General features: G+C 47.2%; 1 protein-coding gene across 1 annotated transcript; it reads right to left on the bottom strand.

Moving 5' to 3' along the window:
- Positions 1-930: 930 nt before the first annotated feature.
- Positions 931-12,920, bottom strand: LOC122374729 (trypsin I-P1-like). Its single transcript, XM_043353658.1, has 8 exons — positions 12,657-12,920; positions 7,073-7,122; positions 6,479-6,634; positions 6,222-6,340; positions 3,945-4,050; positions 3,587-3,755; positions 2,780-2,976; positions 931-1,307 (listed from the first exon to the last, which is right to left on the bottom strand). Exons 1-8 carry the CDS (start codon positions 12,748-12,750, stop codon positions 1,098-1,100), a joined length of 1,101 nt encoding a protein of 366 aa, XP_043209593.1. The 5' UTR covers positions 12,751-12,920; the 3' UTR covers positions 931-1,097.
- Between the last annotated feature and the right edge of the window lie 9,532 nt (positions 12,921-22,452).

Genomic DNA, 22,452 nt, shown 5'->3' with positions numbered 1-22,452 from the left:
TAGGTCATTTCTAATGCCAGAATCATGTTCCTGGTCATGACCTGATCGGAAAAGGTCATGTTGCATATCAGTCGATGCGTCTCGGCAAGCCAAACACAATGAGGCCAACCCCAGCGTCCTATCTCTTTCCAATCGAGAGTTATTGGCAAAAAACTGTTTGTAGCCCCAAATGACCTCGGATGACCTTTCAAGAGGCTATCAGCAAAAGAGACACCTTGGTCGTCACGGGTGGTCCAAATCATTATAATCCTGAAATATTTGGACTGTTCCTATGCGTACACACGGATCTAGAGGCATTTTCGTTTTTCTCCATTGACTTATAATGGAAAGGTCACGCCACTGACCTGACCTTAGGTCACGCATATAAAAAATCCGAGATATACAAATTGTAGGCACCCATAACATCATGTAATCCACCAAGTTAAAAACCTCTCTGACAAACACTGCAGGCTGGACATGATAGCAAACTTTTTTAGGCTTGGTTAGTTAACTTGACCTGGTGACCTGACCTGTCATGACCTGGGGTAAAAAATTTCACACATTGTCCAAAATTGATGTACTAAAAGCTACCCCAAGCGGCGCGGCGCTACGCGCCGCGGTTTTTTATTTATACGAAAAAAACGCGACAGGGTGGTAACATATGCCCCCCCCCCACTGGGGCGAAGGTTAAGCGTTTAGACCAGGTCGGGTCAGGTCAGGTCAGGTCAGGTCAGGTCAGGTCAGGTCAGGTCAGGTAAACCGGTAGGGGTCGCACACTGTATGCCGCTAGAAAGGAGCGGGAGTTGTCCTAGCCTGCGGGTGGAAGACATTCAGAGCCCATGGGTGCATGGTGACGGCCGTCCCGAAACAGGTAAAATGATGACTGAGCTATCTGCCAGTCATCCGAGACCAGGGCTGAACATTCCTTCGCGAACAGAGAAAAACAGGAGGCGTGGATATACGCAGTTGCTCTTTATTTTCGTCCATAACCCAGTGCATAAACTGAGCGTACATTTCAGAATAAGCATGGTGCTCTTGGAATTGGCGTTGAGAGCTTTGACGCCAGATCGGCCATCGCTGGTACCCATGTCAGTTTCCGGTTTGCCGGTGTGTCTGCATTAGTCGGCCGCGACGAAGGGGTTCTGGCAGTGGTGCGTCTTTGTCTCCTGGCCCGGTATGGTGGTGGCGTTTTTGATCCAGTCCAGGTAGGTGCTGACTCTGGTGTACAGCTCCGGCATAATGGAGAGGGCACAGGGACCGATGGTGGTGGAGACGATGCCGACCACCCGGAACTGGCCAAACTCCAGCAGCGGGCTCCCGGAGTCGCCCTGCCGGAGTGTGGTACAACGGCAGCGACAGGCCGTCACACAGAGGTCATCGTGTCGTAATGGTTAGAAATCAGCAACGGTACGTCATAGCAATAGCTACAGAAACGAAACCAGGGCTGCGGAGTCGGAGTCGGAGTCGGAGTTGGAGTCGGTCGGAGTCGACAGTTCCGCCCGGAGTCGGAGTCACCAAAATCTTACCGACTCCGGCTCCGGAGTTGAAGTTAAAGCCGACCCTCCCACCTTCAAAAAAGTTAATGAATTGGCATTTAATTGATGTCCCGTGGTTCAGAAAGATCCAAAATGAAGATCATTCAGCCGTCAGGTCAACAAAGGTCAAATTTTAAAAACGAATGTTTTCAACAAAAAAGTACCTATCAGATGCAGTTTGAGCTAAGGAACACGATGGTGCTATTTACACTGTTGTACGATGTCAAAAACGCACTTAGAAATTATTTGAGAATCTATACCTAGGTAATTGTGAAATTTTTACTATAGGTAATGCTTATAATTTGGCCAGTTTTTAAGATATTGGGCTAAAACTTTCTAGAGTAGGTCATCGACGGGTGTTTTATTACAGTGATATATTCCGTTTGTTTTTCGAAAAGTCAAAAACTTTTTGAAAAAAAACATTTTTGGTGTTGTATATGTATATTTTTCACAACTTTCAAAATTTGAAAACATTCAAGATGGTAGTTTGATAGACATATTTACTCTAAGTCCACTCATGCAAAGAATTAAGAAATTAAAAAGCTTAAAAACTGAGGTCTTGAGAGTGATTACCGTAGTTCAATATTTTGCATAGAAATCGGCCAAGGTGACGTCACTATGACGTCATTTTAGGCCGACCTATGGTGGCTAGAAGGTTGAAATTTTTACGCAAGGTGTCAAACTGATGCCGCTGAAGGTACCGCAAATTTCGTGTCCATACGATGAGTGGTTTTGAAGATATTGCCGAAATACGGGAGGGAGGCTCTGTAGAGCCCCCCCCCCCAGTCATGCACGGGTTAAGAAAAAAAGTAGCTGGAGTCGGAGTCGGAGTCGATTTTTGAAGCTGGAGTCGGAATCGGAGTCGATTTTTGAAGCTGGAGTCGGAGTCGGAGTCGGAGTCACCTTATTCATCGACTCCGCGGCCCTGAACGAAACATCCAAATATCCCGCATCAAAAGTGAATATCAGAGGAGAGAGATTGAGAAAAGGGATGACAGAGAGAGAGAGAGAGAGAGAGAGAGAGAGAGAGAGAGAGAGAGAGAGAGAGAGAGAGAGAGAGAGAGAGAGAGAGAGAGGCAGACCGACAGACCGACAGAAGACAGACTGACAGACCGACAGACCGACAGACCAACAGACATACAGACAGACCAGACCAGACCATACAGACAGACGAATGCATAGATACACTAACAGGCGTGAAGACAGAGGGCGTATTACTAAAAAAAAAAAGACAAAACTCATGCTTCGTGCCTACTACCACTTACATCGCAAACGCCCTGGCCATTTGACTTGTAATCGACGCAGAGTTTTTCGCCTCTCCTGAAGCCGCCGTCGAAGTTGGTGAATGTATCCAGCGGCGGCTTGGGTACTGCTCCACCAGTCAGATACCGCTGGATCCTATCGTGGCAGTCATCGACACTGACTGCCGTCATGTTGAGTACCCTCAGTACGTTGCTCGTGTCTGGGGAGGTAAGGGCAGCCGGTCACCGTCATGTTGAGCACCCTCAGTACGTTGCTCATGTCTGGGGAGGTAGGGCAGCCGGTCACCGCACTGATAGTGGGCATACGCCGGCCGGCATAGCCTATGGCTCATAGACGCTCTACCTACAGGCTTAAAAGCCGAGTTCTTGCAAGCGATTGCCGTAGTTCAATGTCTGGCATCAAAATGTGCTGAACAAAAAGGAAATTTCCAGCCGACCTACCGTAGCATACCCAATTTTTAGCAGGTCACAAGGTGTGTCAAATTGGTGCAGCCGAAGATATAAAGGTTCCGTGTTGAAACGGCTAAAGTGGTTTATAAGATATTACAGAAAAAGCTTTACGAGAGGCTAGCGTAACCCCCCCCCCTACCCCCCACCTCCACCAGTGGAGAGCGGGTAAAAAACGTCATTTGGTTCCATCCGCAAGTTGCTTTATAAAACTGTTAGTGGTTACGACCTTTTATGAAGTCGGCCACTGGTTTCGAAAGAATATACCAGACTGGTTGACGGACCCATGACGGACCAGCGTCTGAGTGTTGAGCACCCCCCTCCTCCCCCCCACCTCCACCCCGCCCTTGCACTGTGACCCACCTACTGAGTTGCGGCTTCGTTCGGTGATGCCCCAGCCGGCGACGGTGACCGTCTTTCCAGCCAGGTCTCCAGTGGGACCGTCCGGCAGCGGAATGGTGCACACCGACGAAGAGAAGGCGATCTCCCGGCTGAGACGCAGCAGCGCGATGTCGTAGTTCACCACATGGGGCTACGCCGCCGGGCAGGAAACACAGAGAGGTCAGAAGACCACACCGTAAACAGAAACATAGCTCGCTTCGAGAACATAACGTATTTCTTTACACAGATGTAGCTTTCATAGCAATAAATAAATAAGACGTGTTTTCTAAGGGTTTGTCCCTTATTTGATCTTATCGGTCGAACCGCTACTTAGACTTACTTTATAGTTTGGGTGCAATATAATGCGCTCGACGTCATATTCTGTGTGGTTTCCTTCCATGAAGGTGGATGTATCATACTCCCCCAGTCGGACCAGAAGGGAGTCCCTGCAACATCATAATTAAAGCCACATGATATCCATAACAGGCAATCGATCTGAACTTTATGAACCATTTTCATAGCGGCTTATGAGTAGGTACCTCAATAATGGATAACAGGCTCACGATCTCTAGACTCTCCCATAAGTTCATAACGGTGAATACAGGATCTATAATCTGGATCTTATTTAAATGTGAGCTCGCACTGACATTGGATAATTGAGAGGCGATGTCCTAGGCACTGGTCATGTATGTAGAAAAGCCCGTTGGCAATATATAGTGTCCCTTTGCCAAAGTGTCACTGACTCAAAAGTGTCAGAAAATTTACAATTATAATTTTTTTTTCAAATCGATTTTTCAGTACGCATTTCACAACGTACACCAATATAAATAGCACCATCGTGCTCCTGAGCTTAACCCTCGCCGGACCTATTGGTTTTTTACATACGCCCCGGCCGAGGGGGGGGGGCGGGTACGACCCCCCCCCCTCGCCGTTTCGCCCCTGGTGGAGCTAGCGCGTCGCGGAAAAAACGAGCGTGTGCGCCGTTACGAGACGCAGAGATTGGTACCCGATTTTAAGGTCCTAGGTCAACCGGTGACCTCTGAGGTCAGGTCAAGTGCCCCAGGGTACGGTTCAGTTTTTGGTGAATAACTTCGCAAAAAACGGCCGCAGAGCGCCGATTTTGGCAGCATCGTGTTCGCCTCGCTCAGGCGCGTCGAATGATATACTTTTTGTCCGGGTCAGGTCAACTTGGGGTGTTGACCTCAGGTCAAGGTCAGGTCAGCACCCCCAGGTCACGAAGTTGGTCGAAAGAGGTCATGTCGCATATCATTCGATTCGGCAGGCCTTCCTGAGTCCATTGGTGCCTTTCCCGACTCGCTAGCTCAATTTGATCAAGAGTTATTGACGAAAAACTAATTTGACCTTGATGACGTCATAAATGACGTCACGCAAGGTCAACATTGCAAAAGTGACGCATCTAACCTTGCAAGGAGTGTATCAAATCACGATTATGTGTGCTTGAGATAGTTGGAGATCGTTCCCGGCGCCAGAATAGCAGTTTGAATTTTTCCCCATTGACTTATAATGGTGAGGTCACGAAAATGACCTGACCTCATATGACCTTTAGGAAAAATCCGAGATATACAAGTTGTGGGACTCATAATGGATACTAGATCCTGCAAGTTTCATTTCCCTGTGACATCTCCTCTGGCAGTGAGGGCGTTGCGAAGTTGCGACATCTGAAGACCGTGCAGAGGTTCACTTATGACGTCATAGGTCAGTGACCTGACCTGACCCAAAAATGCGGTTGGTGTCAAAAGATCCGGCTTGGATCAAAGGTCAGGTATGCCAAGTTTCAGCTCTCTATCGCCAGCGTGTTCGGAGCTATCGCGAAAAAACCCTATGGGGGGGCGGCACCCGCCCCCCCCCCTCGGCCGGCGAGGGTTAAACTGCATCTTATAAACACCTGTTTTGTTGAAAAAAAACTTCAAAATTTGACCTTTTTTTACCTGAAAGTGACCTGACCTTAGCTAAATTCAACTAAAAATGACCTCGATTGACACAAACGACCTCACATTCGAAATCTATGGCCTAAATGAACCATAAAACATGTGTCACGTGACCGACGCATGATATAATATATCCGTGACTTGTGATGACCTGACCCTGACCTGAAAATCAAAGTAAAAGTTTGGTACCCTTAGGGTATCTAAAGCATCTGTTCACGAGTGTGTAAACCAAAAATGAACCTCATCTGACTTGTAAGATGGCGGCCAGAGCCAAAAATGTGAACAAGTCAAAATGCTAATAATTTTTACTTTGACCTGACCTGTGACGTCATCAGTGACCTCGAGGTCAATGAAATTAGGCTTCGTTCTACAGTTTTTCCGGGGCTATCAGACGCCGTTTGAATTTTGATGATCGGCCCAGTAGTTTTGGAGTTAGGAGGGAGGCTATGAAGAGCCCCCCCCCCCCCCCAGTGGGACGCGTTATACGCAGACCCCAGTGGCAGTGGGGCGCGAGTTGAGGGGAGTATCTGGATTTATTAAGCGGGTTTATTGACAATGGGCTTCTATAAGAAAAATCTGCGAACAGCTCAAGTGGCCACAATAAGCGGTTGGATTTATTATCCGAGGATTTATTAAGTGGATTCCTCTGTAATTGATAGGCTACTGACCGTTTCATGGCGTGTTCATCCATGCAGTGGGCGGCCGTCAGAATGTGTCGGGAGTCGATCACCGAACCCCCGCATATGTTCTCCATGAAGACCATTTTCCTCTGGGCTCGCAGCAAAGCCTGCCCAGACAGAACAGGGCTGATGTCAACCGGGAGCTGGAGAGAAGGTCTTTCATGTTCTCATATGGTGCACTGTGAAGCCTGCCCACCTCTGAACGTAGCCGGCCCGCTGCCGGCTGCGGATGTAAGTGCCCTTACCATCCAGGGCCACTTGGAGCGCTGGCGTTGGCCGTAGGGCACGTCGGGGTCGTGGGTGGCCGGTTGACCTTCGTAAATGGCCTGCGTCTGCCGGCCGCCGAACGGATGGTCCCCGGCTGGCGTCAGCCGTCCCCCTCGAGACGGGGCCGGGTCGTCCTGAAGCGGGGAGCGGGGGAGCCAGCGGTCAGCGGACGGAACTTTCGGGGACCCGATAGCAGTTCAGGTAATGTGCATAGTGCATGTGGCAAAATTTTTAGATAACAGGCTCTATACAGTGTTTCATCATTCATGCATATGAGCAACAGCAGTTTCTATATAGGCAATGCTGAATTGTGAAATAGGTACGTTGAATACTGAACAAAACTCGCTGTTAGTTGCATCTAACAGTTGACAATTCACGATAATGGTTGGCGGTCGTTTTCATGCAAAATCTACTTAGGAAACTTTTGCATGTTGCCTCTAAATCCATCCGTTTCAATTTTAACGCGGATAACAAATCAAATGCCCATCTTTAGAAATTCTATTCACCTCGAGCCGCTGCTATAAGGCCAAATAGAATAGCAAACCAACGCTTTTGGGTATGTAAGTACTTACGTCATTGGAAAAGTCAGAAGCTTTGACCGATGTACCTTGGACAAAACGATCTGAAATATAGCCAGCGGCGTTAGTTCTTTGAGTCGATATGTTATTATGAAATGTGACAACAATGCATGGCTATATGGCAAGAAAGCGATAAGATCAAAAACTGTTCTACTCGTACAGATAAGCCTAGCGCCAATTAATCGTTTTGCGTATAGGTATAGTATAAGAAAGAATATTGATGTCGTTAAAGCATCAAAGGAGCCAAATATGTAGGTAGGTACGTGTGAATTGCACAAACATAACCTATAACTATTGATACACAAAACTATTGAAACATCGCTAAAGAAACATATTTTCTAAAGCTGTATGAGTATATAAGCCATGTCACAGTATAAGATGTTCGAATAATTTATTTTGGTATGCAATGACATAACTAAATTATGTTTTTGAAAAGTTGACGCTAACGTTCAAAATGAAATGATGTGTAAAAACGTCTTTAAAGGGAGATAATGAGCTTTCTTGTTTCTTAAATAAAAATTACTCGACATCTATACTATTTCTACTGTAGTTTCTATAAAATATGAAAATTTCCTAGCACATTTTCGTATGTGAAAAAGGTTTTTATTTTTGCAAAAAAGAAGCAGTACTTGCAGTACTTGTAACACCCACCGAAATGCGTTGTCCTTCTCTATAAAAAAATGTCGCAGTATATGGCGCTTTTGTTTCAAACAGCGACGCTTGGGTTTTTGTTTATGTTATCGCCTTGTCGTTGCTTGGTTGTAAGGATTCTAATTTGAATTAGAGTTAATTCGGTTTAGAATTAATTAGATTCTAATTCGGGGGTACAGAGTGCCTACTCTTCTTTGTTTCCAAGTATTATTTTGCGCCACAAATGAACGGCATGCGCCAGAAACGCAGCCAAATCTTGCGATTGCGACTACGAAATTCATTATTTTGGCCTCAGAGCCTGAAGCGAAAAATACAAGCATATTTATTTCAAAAAGACTTCAGGTTTGTCGAACGGTGTTATGAGAATTTTGATAACAGTACTGCATAAGTTTTTCAGTGATGCCGCAAAAGTGTTGTATCTATCTTCTTTTATTGTGCAGTCGGCGGGACCGATTCAAAATTGAGTCGTTGCTACTAAAATAGCAGCATATGGCGACAGATGATGAACAGGAAAAATAGTTGCGTAAATTTCAGGGCCTATTTTAACATGTTAACTGGGGGGGGGGCAAATGCCCCCGCACTCAACAGAATTGCCCCCCTAGTCGTCGAGATTTGCCCACTATAAAAATGGGCATAAAGGAACAGGGTGACAAACATACTACGTAACTACTGTGACTTGTTTTGCAATGGATGTCAAATGAGTCAGTCTGTAAATGACCAGTGGCGTATCTAAGGGTGGGTCATATGGGTCATGACCCCCCACCCTCTTGGGGCCCGGGGACACCACAGGCTTGCCAGGGGCACCACCGGCCTGTCAGGGGCACCACAGGCCTGTTGGGAGCACCATCAACCTAGCAAGAGCACCATAGGTCTGCCAGGGGCACCACAGACCTGCCAGGGGCCCCACCGGCCTCGCAGGGGCACCACCTTGGGCCTGTCAGGGGTACCACCACAGGCCCGCCAGGGGCACCATAGGCCTGCCAGAGGCACCATAGGCCTAGCAAGGGCGCCACGGACCTGTCAGGGGCACCAGAGGCCTAGTATGGACACCACATGCCTGGCAGGGACACCACCGGCCTCGCAGGGACTGGGACACCTTGGGCCTGTTAGTGGCACCACGTGCCTGTCGGGGACACTCCAGGCTTGTCAGGAGCACCACAGTCCTGTCAGGGCCCAGGCCGGGGCACCACTGGCCTCACGTGGACACCACCGGCCTCGCAAAGGCATCATGGGCCTGTCAGGGGCACCACGGGCCTGTCGTTGGAACTTCAGGCTTGTCAGGGGCACCACAGTTCTTTCAGATGCACCGGCGGCCTAGCACCATGGCACCATGTTTGGCCGAGGTCGCGATTCGGCGTATGTCGCCTCGCATTAGCCGCGCGTTTGCAGTCTTTTCGTGGTTTCAAACGTTCAAACATGGGATATGATGTAGCTCCCATGCATTAGGGTGGGTGTCAAGATCACCGGAAGGTCAGGTCAGATCATTTACCTTTGATGACCTCGGTTCACATTTTCGAGTTTTATATGTTTCTACTTTCTAGGCTAGTTTTTGGAGCTGAATTCGAATTAAGCAACCATTTGACCATTTACGAAGTAGTTTTGGTGCCTTCGTAACATGTTACGAAGCTGTCAGAGGCGGTTGCCACCTACTACGAATACCCGGAAAAACCCTTACTGGTTGACCTGACCTGACCTGACCTGGCCTAAATGCATGAAGACATCATCTATGACAGGGGTCGGCAAATGGTGGGGCATGCCCCCTTTGGGGGTAATGGCGCCCTTCGGCGGGGGGTAATGAGGGCCTCTGAGAAAGCCTCATCTTTTTTAGAATTAATGGCTCCCTTGATGGGACAGACATCGCAATTGTTGTGCCCCAGGATTCAAAGATTAGTCGAGGGCAAACGAACAAAACATGAACTGATTAGCTGGCGCATGCCAATTTTCATGTATGTACAGTCCACAGCAGAAGTAATGTGGGGTTTCAGTCATGGGTATGTTCTGCTTCTGAAGCTTAGGAACGATTAGCCAGACTACAATGAAACTTTGAATGTAGCTTATATGTATCGTCACCCTTGCAGCTGCAACTTTAGCTATTGACATCTTCTTTTCGATCACTCCGCATTAAACAATCGCCAGTCAAAGCCAACCGTTGAGATTGGTAAAACCCTAAATTACTTTAGCGGTGGGCTGTACATAGCTGCTCACCATTCCGCACAGTCGCGCAAAAGTAACTGTCATGTATGAACTGGCGCTCGCCTATTGGCGTTTTCACAGTCACTAACGCAAGGGAGACTGGAGAGGAGTTGTCCATTGCACCCTGACCCGAGCATTTCGGCCTCTGAGCTGGAGCTTTGCAGAAAAATTGAGCGTGCTGCCCATGAAGATAGGCAGCCGCTGCTACCCAATTTAAAGGTTCTTGGTCATTTGGTGACCTTCCAGAGGTCAATGACAAGTCCCGAGTAAATCGGCTCTTGCTGTAACTTCTTGAAGTGAGATTTTGTGGCCTGCCATGATCTCAAGACAGATCTCACAAATCAACGGTTATTCGGGTTAAGGTCATGCCATTTTCAGGACAGATAAAGATGATCGGCTCGAGGGTACGTTTTTCGTAATCCCACCCTTTTAACGTGATCTATTCTATTCCCGAAAAATACCCGCTACCCCTATGCGTATGGGGGTTAACCCGCGCCCCGATGGGGCTCCTGGGTATCCACACCCTGCTGGAGGTGGAGGTTGAACAACCCTTACTAACTTGGCTCCTGGATCACTAGCGAAACGCCGTAGTCGGCGTTCGAAAGAGAGTAAGAAATGATGAAGGAAAACTATAGTCACTTTTTAGGTCAAGTCAAAGGTCAGCTCACCAGAGGTCATCGAACGTAAAATTTCGCCAATTTCCAGGCCAACCTTTGACAATTTTCGACAAACTGGCATATAGCTCAGGAAAGGATAGAGTTAGAGCGCTGTGGAAAAACGCATTCGATACTCAATTAGCTCAATTAGCAATTCCGTTCTTTCTGATGACGCCCCCAGCCAGATTTAACCTGATGAATAACGATTTAGCCTTCAGGAGACAAAAACTGCTAATATGTACGTTGTTTGCTGATAAAATGTACGTTGTTTGCTGCTAGTTTTTCTTCAATAGCGTTTCACTCAGAACTTGCAAGAGCGCACTTTTATCAGCATCGTGCTCCTCCCGTCGAGAAGCATCGAAGGTCTTGTTGCACATCAGGTGATCCGTGTCGTCGAGCTAAACACATCTAAGGCATTTTCATCGCTCTGGCATGCTTTTATCAAAAGTTATTAGCGAAAAACTATGATACCGTTCACGACCTGAAATGACCTCAGGGTTGGGTTGCGGCCTGCGGGGTTGCGGGTGTAGTTTTCCGGTTCAGTGGTCATGTTTACTTGTGGTTCAGTGCTTCACAGTGTTAGGAATGACACTCGTCCAAAAGAGGCGTCTTTCAATTTTTACCATTGACTTTGCGACATCTCCTATTGATAACGAGAGAGGGCGTGAAAGTGAGCTGACCTTTGGTCACAGACATTAAATCTCCGAGATACAAATTTTGTACATGCTGTTGCCTTTATCAATTCCTGAAAGTTTGAAAGAGATCTGTCACTCTGTGTAGCTACAACAGGCGTTACAGTCTTTACTGAGGTGAGGTCACTTGACGTGATCTGGTGACCTGACTTTGAGAGACTTTGGTCTGAAATTTTCACAACATGAAATTTTCACAACATGTGCAGAAAAAGATGTATGACAAAATGTGACAAAATGGTGGCGCTCAACGTTTTTGAAATATTTGCAAGAAACCGCAGGGGGGGGGGGGCTATGGTTTCTCGCAGATATGGTACCCAAAGAGTCGCGGAAAAGTATGGAATTTCACTAAACTTGGTTATATCACCAATGGGGTCTGGCAGGTAGGGGTAATGGCGCTGCCTTGCGCCAAAAAAGGGGGCACGACCCCGGAGGACTTGCCGACCACTGATCTATGATCATAACTAACATGATATTCGTGATCAGCACCCCGAAAAACCATTGCAGCCACTCTTTACGACGCTCTAACAGGTCCCGATTTTCCCGACTTTTGGGTCAATGACCTGACCTGGAAGGTCAACCGATGACCTAGGACCTTAAAATTGGGTATAATCGGCTTCCTTTTATCACGGGCAACACGGTCGTTTTTTCCGCGAAGCTCTAGCTCGATCAGGGGCGAAACGGCAAGGGGGAGGGTCCAACGGACCCCCCCCCCCCCTATACGCTCGCTACTGGAAACACCAATACGGGCGAGGGTTAATGGATTATTAAAGACAATTTTCCAGGTTGCCCCCCCCCCAGTCAAATTCCCTTAAAATAGGCTCTGGTAAATTTAGACATAAACCACCCCCAAACCATGAATATCTTTTGAAGGCACTATAGACGACCATTAACTAACTAGATGTGATGAAGATCAAATGTAATGAATACGCTCATTTTACAAAATTACATGCAAGTACCAAAAAGTGACGCAAGTACTTATTCAACGGTCATTTTCAGCGCTCCCCGCTAACGTGACTTCAAGTTGAGATATTTGCGGCAAGGTACCGAATTGAGCAAAATGGTTTTAATTTACATTATAACTTGTTGTGTTTTGTCAGAAAATGGTCCTAACTCAGATTTTGTGGAAAAAGGTCATAATCTCCCTTTAAAGTGCATTTGAAATGACACCAGAAAGCACACCTACCTTTACCTACCATAAAAGTAAAAAAATTACGCAGGCTGTATTCCTTGCAATCAGACTTCTATTTCACGGTTGAGCAAAGTTAGCGAGTCTTTGCACACATACACACAGGTGCACTGTCGTGCTGACAGTCGGCCTCAGTTACCGTCCCAGTTACCATCCCAGTTACCGTCCCAGTTACCATCCCAGTTACCGTTTCCACTTACCGAGTCCGGCAGCAGATAGTGCCCGCGGTGCCGCCAGAAAACCCACAGCCACACCGAGCAGCACCACCGGCCAGTGGAGGTTACCGCTGCCCATGACGGAACCCGTCTCTGTGCTCACGGTATACAGCACGTGTGCACTGTATTCCCAGCTCTGACAGTGCGAGAGGCGCCTGTTGACCGCTGGCCCCGCTGCAGCCGACAACCGACCGTTCAAACCGACCCAGACTCGTCAGCTCGGCCCGGCGTGTGGCCCCGCCCACTCTGTCCCCTCCGCCACCCCCTCTGTCCCTCCCCTGGGTCACCCCTCGGTCACCCCCTCGGCTCCTCTCCGTCACAGCTCCCTCTGTCCATCCCCGTCACTCTTCCGTCAGCGAACAATGTTCGGCGGTCATTGCTCACGGCGGCTGAACAGCCACCGGGGACCTCCGCTTTATCTTTTTCTTATTTATCCCTTTCAACTAAAAACGTAGACGCATGATAAACTGGATGTCGCCATCGAGCTTTACAGCCAAAATATACTTACATGAAGATGGCTATAAGCCACGAATGCCGACTTTGACCTTACTGCAGGGATATGTTCCTGTCTTATTTACCTGACCTTGATCCTGACCTTGCCCTGAGGCCTGACCTGTGCTTAACCCTCGCCCGCACCATGTCATTATCCCATCCTAGAACGCACATGGGGTGCCACCCCCCCCCCGCGCCATTTCGCTCCTGCTGGAGATAGAGCTTCGCGGAATAGACCAACAAATTCTTTGGGAAGAGATGAATCCAATGGTACCCAATTTTAACTCGCTAGGTCAATCATTGACCTTCCATGTCAGGCCAAAATAAAAAATGTTGCTGTTTGGGGCCACCGTTGGAATATTACGAGCTGTGCCCATCATATACCGACGACGTTGCCGTTTGTGGTGTCAAGCCAGCTAGAATAGCTCTTTATCACACTAGGTATCCGACTAGGTTTTTACTGGCTGTGGTCATTTCAGATCAAGTTAGGTCAAGGTCAGTGATATGTGTTTGTATGTCTGTGTGTGTCTGTGTGTATGTAATACTGTTGTGTGCACCGATTGTTTATGTGTCCACTGTCCATATTACATGAGATCATGAAATGAGAAAGTTTTACCGAAAATACAGTCAAAGAAATTTCACGAAAATAAAAATCAGCTAGCCTATAAAAATGCAATGTTTTAGATGACCTACTATGAACGTCAAACCCCTTGAGACCCCTCTTTTTGCGATAATTTTTAAATGCGTCAACTTTCGTTGACAATAGGTATTCTGGCAATCCTATGTTTCAGAACCTGCCGAAACTTTTATTACTAAGGTATTTTGACGCCAAACGATTATGGAAGGTACTCCTCATTCACTCGTAATGCTAAGGTCAATTCAGGCCCAGGCAGAGGCTTGCGCTCGGCCACACTCGAGCCCCGCCACCAGCGCCATCTGCTCTAAATGCCATCTACCAGCGCCCGCTACCGATACCAGCTACCGCCCACCATCAAGCCTGAATGGAGCGAGAGACGCGAGTGACCGGTCGCCGGGCAAGGAGCGCCGGAGGGGTAGGGCGGAGCTTAGCGCTGACGTCATTGCGTGGCTCCGCCTCATGAGCGCGTAGCCTCTACCCAAACAGCAGATTCGTTCCGTGAAATTTAACATTTCGAGTGAATGAGAAGTACCTTTCATAATCGTTTGGCGTCAAAATACCTTTGTAATAAAAGTTTCGGCAGGTTCTAAAACACACATTGCCAGAATATTGTCAACGAGAGTTGACGCATTTAAAAATTATCGCAAAAAAGTGGGGTCTCAAAGGGTTTGACGTCCATAGTAGGTTGACCTTGAACTTGACCCTGACATCTGTACATCGTCGAATAACATGCTTCATAATAAGTGGGAGGTGAGACTAGCAAAAAATATCGAAGTCAAGGTGTCAGCTCACAAGATCAAAATATTGGGCATTGGTCATTTGGGTCATGGCATGACCTGAAGAACAAGTTCATGTCTCCGAAACAAAAACTACAGTAGCTTGAAATTTTCAGAGGACGCTGGTCGCTGGGAAAGAATAGAGAAGCAGCTATACAAAAAATCAGGCTTCTAGCTAAATGGTTAGTGCAGAGCATAAAAATACCTGGGGGGGGGGCTGGCACCCCCCCCCCATTTGCGGGCGAGGGTTAAGTTAACTGACCCATTGCATGAATATGAAACTTGTGGAGCAATTATATGAAAGATTGCGCACAGCTTTGATAGAGTTTATGACGAAGGACGCCCAGTTGGCAGTTGGGCTAGGTTAAGCCTATGCCAGACGGTAGTCACTAGCATACCTGTAAAGTGTTCGGTGTTTGTGACGTCATCGTGTGAATGGTGCACCTTTTCTGACGAAAGATCTTTAACCCGCGCCCCGTAGGGCTACCGGCGGACCCTACCACCCGTAGGGGGGGGGGGGGCCGTTTCGGCCCCCCCTAAGATCTCGGAAAGTTACCGGCCGATTTTCAAAATTCAAACGGCGTTCGATAGCCCCACCCGGGAACTACCTTGTGACCAAATTTCATTGACCTAGGTCAAACCGATGACGTCACAGGTCAGGTCAAAGGTCAGATTTTCACCGTTCACAGGCAATTCAAGAAATGTGCTGTGAAAGCGAGTAAATTGGTAATTTATTGAAAACCATCGATGGTACATTGTTCGTCAAACACATACTTTGCTATCTGAGGTCACTGATACCAGGTCAGGTCACAGCGAGGTCAGGTCACCGGGGGTCACAATATGAATGTGTCGTGTGATACATGTTTTATGGTCCATTTTACATGACAAATGCGATTATGTGGGTTAGGCAGCCTTTGGGGCCAGCCTAGGTCACGTTTTTGTGAAGGTCAGGTCAAGGTCAGGTCAAATTAGGTCAAATTTCAAAGTTGATATTTTTGCATAAAATGGGTATCGATTCGATGCAACTCGTCACGGGGAGTCTAATGGTGGTCTTCGTTTTGCTCTACGAGTTCTAGAATTGCCAAAAATTGAGTTTGAAAATTTGACGTCATCATTTTTGAACAGTTTTTTCGCTATAACTTGGCCAAAAAACGAGGTATCGATCTGAAATTTGGTATGTAGATAGAAGACGGTAGGCACTATCACATATATTCCGGTTTTTTCGAAACTCAAAAAACTTTTTGGATTTTTTGGCGAATATATCCAAAAAAATGCTTTTTTGATTTTTGGGGGTCAAAACTCAAAAATTTCAAAAATTCGAGATAGCAGTTTTGTAGCCCTGTCAATTCTACACCTTTTATGTCTTGATCATTTTTCTGTATCTTCAAAGCTGTACTCCTGACAGGTCTTCTCGCGAAGGTCTTTTTTCGGTCGAAAATGACAGAACATGACGTCACTCTGACGTCATTTGTGGCCAACCTATCATAGCCTCTGGAAAATTTTTTGGTCACAATGTGTAAAATTGATGCCCGGAGGGGTCCTGAAAGTTTGGTGGCGATATCTCTAGCCGTTTAGGAGATATCGACCGAAAAGGACAGGGAGGGGCCGTTTCGGCCCCCCCCTACGGGGCGCGGGTTAATAGATACAGGGGGTCCCAGAAGTAACGTTATGATTTGAAATGGAAATATCTCGAGAAGTAATAATCCTAATTACCTCAAATTTTAGCACGTGCAAGCTACATTCATAAAATTATTTTCTTCCATAATCATTTTTGAGATGACTACACTACATCGAGCAGGAAGCATAGGACTAACCCGCGCACCGACACCGTGTTTTAACTCTGGCCAAAAACTGGCCAGGACGCGAAATATCGACTATTTTTAAACGTTTTCATTTGGCCACTATCGTGTTCAAAAATGATCAGAGCATCTTTAACGACGGAAACTTTTATTCTCTTTACTTTTGAAAACGTTGAAAATGTACAACAAAGTCAGACAACTCTCAAAAGCTAAACTTTGGCGAACAAACGCAGAAACAGTCGCCTTGCTTCACGTCAACATCTTCGAGCTTTGGATTGACAAAACTATATAATTTGGGTACCAAACGATAGCGCGAACTTTTGGCTTTGTAATGAGTCATAATTTATACAATTATAAATGCACATAGGTGTTACATTTATTGATTTCCGCCAGCCCTTACATTGGCACACTTTTTTGAAAAAATGTCAATGTTCTTAGAGAGCTGCAAAAAATTGTACGCTAGTGTACGGTCTCAGACTACCACCACACTGTTGGTCAAGGAGTTGTCTACATGTCCTCAAAATTTTAGCTGCGCCTGAGTGCGCCGGTGTTGGGGGTGAACACTTTTTTGAATGAGTCATGTCTGCTCCTGCTGAGCCATGGGACGGGCCCTAGCGTGCGTTAAGGGAAAATGCTAGTACTCCTCGTTCATTCTCTCGTCTGTTGTGACGTATTGGTGGCCCATGGAAGGTCGCCGACCTGTGTGCGACCTGCCGTACTCTGGGGCGTAATCAGCTGACGGCACGACCCCCCACGACACGTGTCAGCTGCATTTTCGTGTGTCGCGAGAAGAAAACAAAGGGTCTCCGGAACCAGAGACCGGACAATGTCGATGAATGACAGTTGTTCATTCAAAAACTGCTAGCGTTCCTATGAAATATACATTTCTTAGATATCAACAGCATTATCGGTGTAATTAATTATGTATGGTACCTGGTCTATAACAGGAACTTTCCACCCCATGGCTATTGCAGCAAATTCATAGATGGGCTCTGGTGCTGTATGGTCGCTACACATGCTTGCTTGATAGTTTATAAACATATTTTAATACCTGATGGAGCGCAATTAAATATTCATTGTGCCCAGTATGCGATGGGACTGTGAACTGAAAGGTGACTATATGAGACCTGCCACAGCACGCATCGCTGATCACGATGATCGGCTTTTGATCGTCCGTCACCTGTTTGCGTTCGGCAGGGTTACCATCGGCCTTTTCAGTCAGTATTAATACGTTCGATGTAGATGGTATGGTATCATTAGTGCTGTCCACCTTTATGAAAAAGCATCCGTTTGTTGCAGTAAGCGTCAGTTAGTATGGCAATGAAGTGCTTTTACGTGCACGTTGCATGGTACATAACGCACCATACAATAGGAATTGGTGAGAAGTTTTGGGATACATTCTACCATTTCACGTCATGCAATGGCGGATCCAGTGAAGGGCATAGTGGGTATTTGCCCTCCCCATAGCTGAATCGTGTGGACACAACTATCGTTTTGCCGCTCCCAAAGCTTTTGGTGATGATAAATACCTATAATACGGCGTCGATGCCAATCTGGACGAAAAGCAGGTCTTTCCGTCACAACCATTCTGAGGGATGGAGCTGACCGCTCGCCGCTCATTATTTAGGTCGGTATGTAGATAACAGATGAACTCCCTGAACTGCACGCATGCATATTGCAGACGTAGTGAAGCGCTGTAAAGTCACCGGCGCGGCGGTGGGTCGGGGTCGCCGAATGGGTCGGAAACTTTTGCCCTCTCCAAACGGATTAGCTGGATCCGCCCGTGAGTCATGTGACGTAGTTAAAACATACAAGACTCTGGACTTACTAAAGTGGAGACCGGGTTAACATCAAGTTGATATCAAAATATACGTTGGAAAATGTTTTTGAAATAAATATAAAGATTGTAGGTCCTATATGAATAAGTCCTATACCTATAAGAGCATTCAAGCTCACCTGAGGTCATCAACGCTAATTAACCCTCGCCCGCACATGCTATTTTCCCATCCTAGAACGCACATGGGGGGGGGTTGCCACCCCCCCCCCGCGCCATTTCGTTCCTGTTGGAGATAGAGCTTAGCGGTAAAGACCAAAAAGATTCTTTGGGATGAGACGAATCCAATGATACCCAGTTTTACCTTCTCAGGTCAGTCATTGACCTTCCAGGTCAGGTCAAACTAAAAAATGTTGCTGTTTTGGGTCACCGTTGGATATCAAGTGCGCTGCTTATCAAATACCGATGACGATGCTGTTTTCTGGTCCCAAGCCAGCTAGAACCTCTTTGTCACACTACCCGACCAGAATTTTGCTGCTGAGGTCATTTCAGGTCAAGTTAGGTCAAGGTCATTTATATGTGTTTGTATGTCTGTGTGTGTCTGTGTGTACACTGATGTGTGCACCGATTGTTTTTGGGTCCATATTACATGAAATCATGATCTGAGAAGCTTTTGCCAAAAATGCAGTCAAAAAACTTCCCAAAAAGTAAATTCAGCTTGCCTAAAACGCAATTATCTTAGATGACCTAGGTTGACCTTGACTCTGACCTTGACCCCTGTACATCGTCGAACAACATGTTCCATGATAGGTGGGAGGTAAGACTGGCAAAAAAGGCCGAGATCAGGGTGTCAAAAGCTCACAAGGCCCATCGCAACCGCCTAGATGTTTAGAATTGGCCATTTGGGTCATGACATGACCTGAAAAACAAGGTCATATCTCCAAAACCAAAAGTCACAGCAACTTCAAATTTTTAGTGGACATCAAGAAAGGATAGAGGAGCAGCTATACGTTAAATAAGCCCTCTAACTCTAAAAATGTTGAGTGCAGAGCAGAAAGACTACCTGGGGGGGGGGGGGTGGCAACCACCCCCCCCCATGTTCGGGCGAGGGTTAACAAGGTCATGTCCTCAAACTTGACTTGCCTCGTCGATGAGCCTTGCTCAGACTTGCGATTTCTAAATTTACAGATACCTTAATGTTCGTGCACTCATAGCTAGAACATGACAATATTTTCATATGTTTCGTGACACTTGTGACGTCATAAACAAGTACGTAAGCATCTGGTCCGACACATTTTGCACTGTCGGATGATCGTTTGTCTCCAACGTTTCGCTTGAGCCCAAAAACACGTCTGTATCTCATGTAGTTTCTTAGTTATGAGCCCTGGCCAGTTTTGGTCCAGAGTTAAAACATAGTGCGACGGGGGGGTGGATATCCGCCCCCCTGAGGTTTTTCACGAATAGCGGGAAAACCGCGGCGCGTAGCGCCGCGAAATTTGGTATGACTATAACCTCATCAGTTTTACACATGGTGTGCAAGTTTGAACCTCCTACCTTTTAAGGTCAGGTCACCAGGTCACTTTGAATGACCCAGCCTCAAGTCACTTTTTTGCAACTTTGTCACCGTGCCAGAGCTACAGTAGATGTCGGAGGCCTTTAAAAGTCGCAGGATATTATTAGGTCATTAGTAGCTACAATTTGTATATCTCGGAATTTTGATATCGGTGACCTAAGGTCAGGTCAATTTCGCGACCTCCCCATTATAAGTCAATGGGGGAAAAATCAACTCCCTGTTTTTACCACTAAAACGGGTCGGAATGGCCCCATATACCATACATGACTTCATATACGATCAACCTTCACTACCTTGAGGTCTGTTTTGCTGTTGGGCAGCTGTGAGGTCATGTGACGTCATCAAAGGTCACCAAAGGTTTTTGGCCAATAACTCCGTACAGGAACAAGATACAGACGCGTGGATGGTCTCATTGTGTTCAGCTCGTCAAGACGCATCGAATGATATACATGATGACCTCGAGTTCACGTGACCTGAGGTCAACCTTTGACCTTGACCTTTCGAGGTCAACATATATATCATTCGATGCGGATTGATGAGAGGATCACGATGATGCCCTTAGTTTGTTCCTATCTTGACTAATTCGAAAGTTATTCGAGAAAAACTCTCTCCATATCTAGCGCCGCCATTTTGACTTTTTCGACCCCTGTGACGTCATCTTTGACCTGACCTGAAAATGACCTTTGTAAAAATTGTAGATCTTGGCCGTGCGTATCCGATGCCGTTTACCGCTTGTCGCTATCTTGCTTTGTTCTCGAGATCTCAGGGGGGGCGGTCATCCGCCCCCCCCCCCCCGTCGGTGCGAAGTTGGCGCAGACCCCCGTCTGTGCGCGGGCTAAAGTGCTTGAATTTGAATTTGTCGTGAGGGCACCGGGCACGTCTGACGTCATTGGAACAAGGCGTAAATACCGCTCAGTTTTCGGCCCTATGGCCTATGCAGATCCTATCCATTCTTCCTATCTCTGAACTCATTCATAGTTTTGTCGCAACCAGCAAAACGCCAGAAAAAAGTATAAGATGCGCACAGGGCATGTATATTTGGCCCCCTATCCTTCGAGATCCTGAGGACAACAGGAATTCGGTGACGGAAAACCAAGACAGGTGGCCGAGGGTCCTTCAGTGGTTATTCCGCTCACTACAGCGCAGCTCTGCCGAAACCATCAACCAGTTGTGGTCTCAGCAGGGCGGAAAGTGACGGAGACCATGGTTGCACCGTCCTGAAGACCGTGTATTGTCTCCGCGATTAGATGTAAAATCGGGTAATTTTCAAATGGCACCGTCATCGTATAGCCTCTGCGGTCACCTGACTTAACACCTCCATATTTTCATTCTCTGGGTACCTATCGGAAGCGTTATCAGAAGCGTCTTGCTCGCCCTTTTCGCTGTGCTTATTGGTCCTCGAGTTATCGGCTGGGGGCGCTTAACGCCCCCACCCTCCCCTTCAGCAAGTGTTGTGTGGCGGAATACCCCAGAAAATGCCGGTATGCAAACCGATTTAGCTAGACTGGTCCCAGACCACCTTAGCTGGAATATCGTATTCGTGACATGTCTGGGTCAGCACTTATGGTATCTCGGAGCTCTGCTGACGCTCTCTCCCATACCCACTGGAGGAAACACGGAAGTCAATTGTGTTGGAAGCTGGAGCGAAAAGTCAGCGGCGGCGGGCCTGTGCATCCCCACTCGGGCGGAACCAGAACTGACGTCACTGGTTTCGGCCGTGCAGTTACATGTGCAGGTCGGAGGGTGCCGGGTACGGTCTGACGCGGTGCTTCCCTACCGCCACCCAAACCGCTACACAGTGATCATTTCTCCCTGTGGAATGCACGGAATGCACACCGGGGTGAGGCAGCAGAGGTGTGTAGCGGTTTGGGAGGGAACCACCGCTTGCAGACCGCACATACCCGGCACCCTCCACATGTAAGTGCAGTTGTAACCAGTGGCGTCAGTTCTGTCTGACCAATCACCGCTTGGGTGGGGATCCACAGGCCCGCCGCTCCTCGTCCAATGTTCGCTCCAGCTTCCTACATACATGGCTTGTAGTGTTCGTGCCCCCCCCCCCCCCAATGGGTACTTACAGGGGAGGGACATCACCTGAGATCCGCGGTGCCCACGGGACAGGTCACGATATTCCAGCCTTTGTGGTCCGGGATCAGGTCAGGTGAATCGGGACAAATTCTGTTCATCACAACCTTTAAAGGGACCCTCCCACCTTCAAAAAAGTCAATGAATTGGCATGAAAGTGATGTCGCTCGGTTCAAAAAGAGCAAAAACAAATATCTACCAAATTTCATCGAAAAATATTCACCGGTTTTCAAGATATTAGACTTTTACTTTTGTTTACTTTTTGGGATCTCCGCTGTTCCTAGCGACTTCATTTGAAAGTGCGGCATTTGTTGCGCGCAAAGCAGCATATACCACCGCGTGCTACAAAACGTTTTAGTCAAACATTTAAAAATCGTTAGATATCTGCGCTGACGTCACACATTCAGAGGGGTATTCCTATGCATTAGCCCCTCTGGCCTCTGAATCAAAATGCTGCAATTTTGAAATTCAATATTTCCGATTTAAGGCATTTCTCGGTGTTGTGAGTGCCGAAACCGGTAATTGTGAGCCAGGGACCCCATTTTGGCTATCTCAACTCAAATCTAATGTTGAGGTGGGAAGGTCCCTTTAACCCGCGCCCCCGTGAGGTCTGGTATCTTCCAGGTCCTGTTGGGGGGGGGGGGGAGG

This window comes from Amphibalanus amphitrite, unplaced genomic scaffold (assembly GCF_019059575.1).
Source record: "Amphibalanus amphitrite isolate SeventyFive unplaced genomic scaffold, NRLGWU_Aamphi_draft 000040F_arrow, whole genome shotgun sequence".
Lineage (NCBI taxonomy): Eukaryota > Metazoa > Arthropoda > Thecostraca > Balanomorpha > Balanidae > Amphibalanus > Amphibalanus amphitrite.
Note: the sequence above shows the minus strand (reverse complement) of the source record. Positions and strands in the feature narration are given on the sequence as shown.